The sequence below is a fragment of the Phalacrocorax carbo genome, chromosome 26 (genome assembly GCF_963921805.1).
Source record: "Phalacrocorax carbo chromosome 26, bPhaCar2.1, whole genome shotgun sequence".
Taxonomy (NCBI): Eukaryota; Metazoa; Chordata; class Aves; order Suliformes; family Phalacrocoracidae; genus Phalacrocorax; species Phalacrocorax carbo.
This window is the reverse complement of record NC_087538.1, coordinates 4,017,483-4,027,157: the sequence shown is the minus strand read 5'-3', so window position 1 is coordinate 4,027,157 and position 9,675 is coordinate 4,017,483. Positions and strand designations below refer to the sequence as shown.

At 57.0% G+C, this 9,675-nt stretch overlaps 2 protein-coding genes across 2 annotated transcripts in view; both read right to left on the bottom strand.

The window, feature by feature from the left end:
- The window catches only part of LOC135317447 (tenascin-X-like), a 10,879-nt gene extending 7,634 nt beyond the window's left edge, over positions 1 to 3,245 (bottom strand). Inside the window, exons 1-3 of the mRNA XM_064473737.1 lie at positions 3,209 to 3,245; positions 2,601 to 2,894; positions 752 to 1,045 (exon numbers count right to left, since the gene is read on the bottom strand). Coding sequence (XP_064329807.1) covers positions 752 to 1,045; positions 2,601 to 2,894; positions 3,209 to 3,245 — 625 coding nt within the window. The remainder of the gene's footprint in view (positions 1 to 751; positions 1,046 to 2,600; positions 2,895 to 3,208) is intronic.
- The window catches only part of LOC135317435 (tenascin-X-like), a 62,111-nt gene that overhangs the window by 42,050 nt on the left and 10,386 nt on the right, over positions 1 to 9,675 (bottom strand). The window contains 2 exon segments of the mRNA XM_064473714.1: positions 5,236 to 5,529; positions 9,117 to 9,410. Of these exon segments, the coding sequence (XP_064329784.1) occupies positions 5,236 to 5,529; positions 9,117 to 9,410 (588 nt within the window).

Here is a 9,675-nt window from a genome sequence, read left to right as displayed (position 1 = left end):
GTGCTGGCTGACAGCCGGCTGGGCATGAGCCAGCAGGGCCCAGGGGGCCAAGGAGGCCACCAGCCCCCGGGCTTGTGTCAGCACTGGGGTGGCCAGCAGGAGCCGGGCAGGGATGGGGCCCCTGTGCTCGGCCCTGGGGAGGCCCCACCTCGAATGCTGGGCTCAGGTTTGGGCCCCTCGGGACAAGAAGGGCCTGGAGGGGCTGGAGCGTGTCCAGAGAAGGGCAGCGGGGCTGGGGCAGGGTCTGGAGCACAAGTGTGCTGGGGGGCGGCTGGGGGAGCTGGGGGGGTTTAGCCTGGAGAAGGGGAGGCTGAGGGGAGCCCTTCTCGCTCTCTGCAGCTGCCTGAGAGGGGCTGTATGTATGTGGGGGTTGGTCCCCTTTCTCACATCAGTAGTGACGGGATGAGAGAAAATGTCGTCAGGCTGCATGAGGGGAGGTTTTGATTGGATATGAGGAACGATTTTTCACTGCAAGATCTGTTAGGCCCTGGCACAGGCTGCCCAGAGATTTGGGGAAGTCACCATCCCTGGGGGTGTTCAAAAACCATGTAGACGTGGCACTTCAGGCACGGTTAAGGAGGTCTGGGAGTGTTGGGTTGGAGGTTGGACTTGATCATCTGAGAGATGTTTCCAACATAATGATTCTCTGATTCTCATTTCCCATGCGGCCCACGGGCCCTGTCCCAGCTCCAGCCCCACTCCAAACCCAGCACCCAAAGAGGACATGGACAGGCCCTGCACGTGCCCTCACCTGTGACGGCGTCGGTGGAGACGGGGCCCAGGCGTTTCCGACCCCACACCCCGTACAGGTTGAACTTGTAGCGGCGGGACGGTGACAGCCCAGGCACGGTCACCGAGCGTGAACCACCGTCCACGGGCAGCACCTGGGGCTGGCCTTGGGCATCCTTGTACTGCACCATGAAGGAGTCAAAGGTGCCCTCGGGGACGCTCCAGTCGAGCTGCACGGAGTCGGGGGTGACGTGGGAGGCCGTGAGCTCGCCCAGGATTGGCTGGGATGGTGGTTCCTCCTCTGGCTCGGCTGCAGCTGCAACAGACAGCACAAAATGCAAACAATTAACATCAATGTTTCTATCTGTCCATCAGTTGATCTTATTTTCTTAGGTATCCATGCTTTCCTCTAGCCAGCTGTAGTCTGAACCATCCATACAGGCACCTCATCTGCTCTCCAGTGGTCATCTCACTCAAGCAATCTCCCACCTGTCCTTCATCCAGCCTTATCACCGTTGCACCCATCACCCTTCAAACCAGCCACCCACCCATGTCCTTCCTCTCTCCCGACTCTCCTTTGATCCACGCACCACATCCCCCACCCAGCTGACAGCTTGCCCCAACCACGTACGTATTCTCACAATTTTTTATTTTATTCTCCCCGATCCATTCATCCAGCCATGAGACACCTCACTGTGTCCATCCATCCATCCATCCACCATCCACCGTATCATCCATCCGCCCATCCATCCATCCATCCATCCATCCATCCATCCATCCATCCATCCATCCATCCATCCATCCTTCTGTCCATCCATCCTGCATACATTCATCCTCCTAAACATCCATGCTCCATCTCTTCTTCCACCTCATCCCAGCCTCCATAAGATGTCCTGTAGTGGCAGATGACACCAGGTTGGGTGGGAGTGTCAACCTGCTGGAGGGCGGGGAGGCCCTACAGAGGGACCTGGACAGGCTGGATCCATGGGGCGAGGCCAGCTGTATGAGGATTAACAAGGCCAAGGGCCGGGTCCTGCCCTTGGGTCACACCAACCCCAGGCAGCGCCCCAGGCCTGGGGCAGAGGGGCTGGGAAGTGCCCGGCGGAGAAGGCCCTGGGGGGGCTGGCTGACAGCCGGCTGGGCATGAGCCAGCAGTGCCCGGGTGGCCAAGGAGGCCACCAGCCCCCGGGCTTGTGTCAGCACTGGTGTGGCCAGCAGGGGCCGGGCAGGGATGGGGCCCCTGTGCTCGGCCCTGGGGAGGCCCCACCTCGAGTGCTGGGCTCAGGTTTGGGCCCCTCGGGACAAGCAGGGCCTTGAGGGGCTGGAGCGTGTCCAGAGAAGGGCAGCGGGGCTGGGGCAGGGTCTGGAGCACAAGTGTGCTGGGGGGCGGCTGGGGGGGCTGGGGGGGTTTAGCCTGGAGAAGAGGGGGCTGAGGGGAGCCCTGCTCGCTCTCTGCAGCTGCCTGAGAGGGGCTGTATGTATGTGGGGGTTGGTCCCCTTTCTCACATCAGTAGTGACGGGACGAGAGGAAATGTCCTCAAGCTGCATGAGGGGAGGTTTTGATTGGATATGAGGAACAATTTCTTCACTGCAAGATCTGTCAGGCCCTGGCACAGGCTGCCCAGAGATTTGGGGAAGTCACCATCCCTGGGGGTGTTCAAAAACCATGTAGACGTGGCACTTCAGGCACGGTTAAGGAGGTCTGGGAGTGTTGGGTTGGAGGTTGGACTTGATCATCTGAGAGATGTTTCCAACATAATGATTCTCTGATTCTCATTTCCTATGCGGCCCACGGGCCCTGTCCCAGCTCCTGACACACTCCAAACCCAGCGCCCAGTGGGGACACGGACAGGCCCTGCACGTGCCCTCACCTGTGACGGCGTCGGTGGAGACGGGGCCCAGGCGTTTCCGACCCCACACCCCGTACAGGTTGAACTTGTAGCGGCGGGACGGTGACAGCCCAGGCACGGTCACCGAGCGTGAACCACCGTCCACGGGCAGCACCTGGGGCTGGCCTTGGGCATCCTTGTACTGCACCGTGAAGGAGTCAAAGGTGCCCTCGGGGACGCTCCAGTCGAGCTGCACGGAGTCGGGGGTGACGTGGGAGGCCGTGAGCTCGCCCAGGATTGGCTGGGATGGTGGTTCCTCCTCTGGCTCGACCACGGCTGCAACAGAAACGACACAATCTGGGCAATAAAAATACAGTTAGCATCCATCCATCCATCCAACCATCCATCTATCCATCCATCCAACCATCCATCTATCCATCCATCCAACCATCCAAACATCCGCACATCCACCCATCCATCCATCCATCCATCCATCCATCCATCCATCCATCCATCCATCCATCCATCCATCCATCCATCCATCCATCCATCCATCCATCCATCCATCCATCCATCCAATCATCTGTCTATTTCTTTGCTCTTCAGTCACTTCTTAAATCCATTCCACCCATGAACCGTCAATCACCAACCATACTGATAGGCCTCCATCAACCTGTAACCACCCATCCACCCTCAGACCCATCCATCCAATTCCATGCACACGAAATCATCCACTCACTGATATTGGTCAGAAAACAGACATGAACTCATAAAACTGTTTATCCTTCAACCCACCCACCCACCCACACACCCATCCATCCATCCATCCATCCATCCATCCATCCATCCATCCATCCGTCCATCCATCCATCCATCCATCCATCCATCCATCCATCCATCCATCCATCCATCCATCCATCCGTCCATCCGTCCATCCGTCCATCCGTCCATCCGTCCATCCATCTACCCACCCATCCATCCGTCCATCCATGCATCCATGCATCCATGCATCCATGCATCCATGCATCCATGCATCCATCCATGCATCCATGCATCCATGCATCCATGCATCCATGCATCCATCCATCCATGCATCCATCCATCCATCCATCCATCCATCCCTCCATCCATGCATCCCTCCATCCATCCCTCCATCCATCCCTCCATCCATCCCTCCATCCATCCATCCATCCATCCATCCATCCATCCATCCGTCCATCCATCCATCCGTCCATCCATCCATCCATCCGTCCATCCATCCATCCATCCATCCATCCATCCATCCATCCATCCATCCATCCATCCATCCATCCATCCATCCATCCATCCATCCATCCATCCATCCATCCATCCATCCACCCACAATTTTTTCTTCAGTCACTCCATGAATCTTTTCCGCCCGTCGACTCTACAACCACCAAACATCCATTTCATCCTCCAACAAGCAGACAACCTACCACCCATCCCACCACTCATTCACCTACCCAACCTTTCTTCCAATTCTATGCCCACACAATCAGCGAATCACTCATCTGGCTCACAAAACAGACATGCACTCATTAAACTTCTTATCGATCCATCCATCCACTCTCCCATCCTTGCACCAATCCACCAATTCACCCAGTCAAGCACCATCCACCCACATAAACACAACTGTGCCACCATCCAACCATCCAATCGACCATTCCATCTCTGGAACTGCCTCAAAGCCATCCATATTCCATCCATTCTGTGATCCCACCATCTAACCACGCTTCCTTGAACAGCAGCCAGCAGCGTGCCCTGGCAGCCCCGAGGGCCAGCCGTGCCCTGGGGGGCACCGAGCCCTGCATCGCAGCCGGGCGAGGGGGGGATTGTCCTGCTCTGCTCCGCACTGGGGCGGCCTCACCTCGAGTGCTGTGGGTAGCCTTGGGCGCCGCAGGACATTGAGGGTATAAAGCTACGGGAGAGTGTCCCGAGGAGGCCGCGGAGCTGGGGAAGGGTTTAGAGGGGAAAGTGTATGAGGAGCGGCTGAAGTCGCTGGGTTTGTTCAGCCTCGAGCAGAGGAGGCCGAGGGCAGCCCTCATGGCGCTCTGCAGCTCCCTCCCGAGGGGAGGAGGAGGGGCAGGGCTGGTCTCTTCTCTCTGGTGCCCAACGCCAGGCCCCGAGGGAAAGGCAGGAAGATGTGCCGGGGAGGTTTAGGTTCAATATTAGGAAAAGGTACTTCCAGAGGGTGGTGGAGCCCTGGCACAGGCTCCCCAGGGAGGCATCACGGCACCAGCCTGGCGATATTCCAGAAGCACTTGGACAAGGTCCTGAGAGACACGGTGTGAATTTGGGGTGTCCTGTGCAGGGACAGGAGCTGGGCTCGATGCTCCTTGTGGGTCCCTTCCAACTACAGACATTCTATGATATGTTGATACTTCTAATTCAGCCAGCCAGCAACATATTCAACCACTAAACTCATCCAGCCATTAAGCCATCAAGCCATCAAGACACCCTTCCATACCACCATCTCTCTCTTCATTCATCTCTCCAACCAACCAAATATCTCCCCATCCCTCCCTCCCCCAGGAAGCCCAATAAACTATTTGCATTCCGCACAAGGACCAAGGCACCACCACGAGCCCTGTCCAAGCTCCAGCCCCACTCCAAACCCAGCGCCCAGTGGGGACACGGAGAGGCCATGCACGTGCACCTGTGACGGCGTCGGTGGAGACGGGGCCCAGGCGTTTCCGACCCCACACCCCGTACAGGTTGAACTTGTAGCGGCGGGACGGTGACAGCCCAGGCACGGTCACCGAGCGTGAACCACCGTCCACGGGCAGCACCTGGGGCTGGCCTTGGGCATCCTTGTACTGCACCGTGAAGGAGTCAAAGGTGCCCTCGGGGACGCTCCAGTCGAGCTGCACGGAGTCGGGGGTGACGTGGGAGGCCGTGAGCTCGCCCAGGATTGGCTGGGATGGTGGTTCCTCCTCCGGCTCGGCTGCTGCTACAAAGACGACACATTCCTTGTAATAACAATCCATCCATCCATCCATCCACCCAACCAAGCTTCTTACCACGCACCATCTACTCAACCATCCATCTACTACTTTTACCTTCAGTCACTTCCTGAATCCATCACAACCATGAACCCTCACCTACCAACCATACACTTAGGCTTCCATCAGTCCGCAACGAACTAACCTTCCCAGTACCCATCCAACCAACCATCCAGCCTCACACCCGTCCGTCCAATTCCATGCCCATAGAGTCATTTATCCAGGTCAGAAAACAGACATGCACTCATCTAATTGTTCATCCATCCATCCATCCATCCACCCACAACTTTTGCCTTCAGTCACTCTTTGAATGCATTCATCCATCAATCCCCAACCAACCAACTGTCCCAATGTCCACGTAACCACCCATTCAACCACCCAATCTTTCATCCAAACCCAAGTCCACAACGTCATTCACTCACTCATCCAGCTCACAAACAGACACGCAATCCCCCAGTTGTTTATCCATCATCCGTGTATCCATGCATTTGACCAACCAAGCAAGGAGTCACCCATCCATTCTTCATTCATCCAAAAGTCCATATAATAATCTCTCCACCCATTAACCCACCCATCCATCCGTCCATCCAAATTCCATCCATCCACCCCATCGTGCCTCCATCCAGCAATAAAAACCACCATTCCAGCTCTGAAACTGCCGCAACCCAGCCATACTCCAACCATCTCTGATCGCAACACCTAACCATGATTCCTCTATTGATCCGTTAATTCAAACAGCCTTCTAGCTTCCATCCATCCATCCATCCATCCATCCATCCATCCATCCATCCATCCATCCATCCATCCATCCATCCATCCATCCATCCATCCATCCATCCATCCATCCATCCATCCATCCATCCATCCATCCATCCATCCATCCATCCATCCATCCAGCCAGCCAGCCAGCCAGCCAGCCAGCCAGCCAGCCAGCCAGCCAGCCAGCCAGCCAGTCACGTATTCACCCATCAATCCATCAAGACACCTTGCAATACAACTGCCTGTGAAACCATTCACCTCTTCAACCCAACAATCATTTTGCCTTCTACCCTCCCTCCCACCCACGCACGCAACCTTCCCTGCATTCATCCATTCAGCCAACCAACAAACATCCATCCATCAGCCTGTCCTTCCATCCCTCCAGCGCTGCACGGTAACATCCCCCCATCCATCCCCTGAGTGTTCCCACTTCCCAACAGTACCAAGGCACCACCACGAGCCCTGTCCCAGCTCCAGCCCCACTCCAAACCCAGCACCCAAAGAGGACACGGAGAGGCCCTGCACGTGCCCTCACCTGTGACGGCGTCGGTGGAGACGGGGCCCAGGCGTTTCCGACCCCACACCCCGTACAGGTTGAACTTGTAGCGGCGGGACGGTGACAGCCCAGGCACGGTCACCGAGCGTGAACCACCGTCCACGGGCAGCACCTGGGGCTGGCCTTGGGCATCCCTGTACTGCACCGTGAAGGAGTCAAAGGTGCCCTGGCGGACGCTCCAGTCGAGCTGCACGGAGTCGGGGGTGACCTGGGAGGCCGTGAGCTCGCCCAGGATTGGCTGGGATGGTGGTTCCTCCTCTGGCTCGGCTGCTGCTGCAACAGACAGCACAAAATGCAAACAATTAACATCAATGTTTCTATCTGTCCATCAATTGATCTTATTTTCTTAGGTATCCATGCTTTCCTCTAGCCAGCTGTAGTCTGAACCATCCATACAGGCACCTCATCTGCTCTCCAGTGGTCATCTCACTCAAGCAATCTCCCACCTGTCCTTCATCCAGCCTTATCACCGTTGCACCCATCACCCTTCAAACCAGCCACCCACCCATGTCCTAACTCTCTCCCGACTCTCCTTTGATCCACGCACCACATCCCCCACCCAGCTGACAGCTTGCCCCAACCACGTACGTATTCTCACAATTTTTTATTTTATTCTCCCCGATCCATTCATCCAGCCATGAGACACCTCAGTGTCCATCCATCCACCCATCCACCATCCATCCATCCATCCATCCATCCATCCATCCATCCATCCATCCATCCATCCATCCATCCATCCATCCATCCATCCATCCGCACATCCGTGTTTCCGTCCATCCATCCATCCATCCATCCATCCATCCATCCATCCATCCATCCATCCATCCATCCATCCATCCATCCATCCATCCATCCATCCATCCATCCATCCATCCATCCATCCATCCATCCATCCATCCATCCATCCATCCATCCAGCAAGACATCTTGCCATGCAACCATATCTCCAAACTTTCATCCTTCAACCCATCACTCATCCTGATTTCTACCTTTCCCCCCACCCCCTCATCCTCCCCAACATTCCTTCCATATACCGTTCATCAGTCAACAAACGTCCATCCATCAGTTTGTCCATCCATCCATCCACCCATTCACCTACCCACCCATCCATCCATATACCCACCCGTCCATCCATCCATCCATCCATCCATCCATCTGTCCATCCATCCTGCATACATTCATCCTCCTAAACATCCATGCTCCATCTCTTCTTCCACCTCATCCCAGCCCCCATAAGATGTCCTGTAGTGGCAGATGACACCATGTTGGGTGGGAGTGTCAACCTGCTGAGGGGCAGGAAGGCTCTGCAGGGGGACGTGGAAAGGCTGGATCCATGGGCCGAGGCCAGCTGTATGAGGATTAACAAGGCCCAGTGCCGGGCCCTGCCCTTGGGTCACACCAACCCCAGGCAGCGCCCCAGGCCTGGGGCAGAGGGGCTGGGAAGTGCCCGGCGGGGAAGGCCCTGGGGGGGCTGGCTGACAGCCGGCTGGGCATGAGCCAGCAGTGCCCGGGTGGCCAAGGAGGCCACCAGCCCCCGGGCTTGTGTCAGCCCTGGTGTGGCCAGCAGGGGCCGGGCAGGGATGGGGCCCCTGTGCTGGGCCCTGGGGAGGCCCCACCTCGAATGCTGGGCTCAGGTTTGGGCCCCTCGGGACAAGAAGGGCCTTGAGGGGCTGGAGCGTGTCCAGAGAAGGGCAGCGGGGCTGGGGCAGGGTCTGGAGCACAAGTGTGCTGGGGGGGCGGCTGAGGGAGCTGGGGGGGTTTAGCCTGGAGAAGGGGAGGCTGAGGGGAGCCCTTCTCGCTCTCTGCAGCTGCCTGAGAGGGGCTGTATGTATGTGGGGGTTGGTCCCCTTTCTCACATCAGTAGTGACGGGATGAGAGAAAATGTCGTCAGGCTGCATGAGGGGAGGTTTTGATTGGATATGAGGAACGATTTCTTCACTGCAAGATCTGTCAGGCCCTGGCACAGGCTGCCCAGAGAGGTGGGGAAGTCACCATCCCTGGGGGTGTTCAAAAACCATGTAGACGTGGCACTTCAGGCATGGTTAAGGAGGTCTGGGAGTGTTGGGTTGGAGGTTGGACTTGATCATCTGAGAGATGTTTCCAACATAATGATTCTCTGATTCTCATTTCCTATGCGGCCCACGGGCCCTGTCCCAGCTCCAGCCCCACTCCAAACCCAGCGCCCAGTGGGGACACGGACAGGCCCTGCACGTGCCCTCACCTGTGACGGCGTCGGTGGAGACGGGGCCCAGGCGTTTCCGACCCCACACCCCGTACAGGTTGAACTTGTAGCGGCGGGACGGTGACAGCCCAGGCACGGTCACCGAGCGTGAACCACCGTCCACGGGCAGCACCTGGGGCTGGCCTTGGGCATCCCTGTACTGCACCGTGAAGGAGTCAAAGGTGCCCTCGGGGACGCTCCAGTCGAGCTGCACGGAGTCGGGGGTGACGTGGGAGGCCGTGAGCTCGCCCAGGATTGGCTGGGATGGTGGTTCCTCCTCTGGCTCGGCTGCAGCTGCAACAGAGGAGAGAATCCAGGCAATAAAATTCAGTCATCCATCCATCCATCCATCCATCCATCCATCCATCCATCCATCCATCCATGCATCCATCCATCCATCCATCCATCCATCCATCCATCCGTCCATGCATTCAGCCATTTATCCAAGACACTTAGGTACAAAAGCATCTCTCCAGCCATTCAAGTCTTCAACCCAAAAATCATACTGCTTATCAAACTTCCACCCACCCAAGCACAGAACCTTCCCTGCATTCATCCA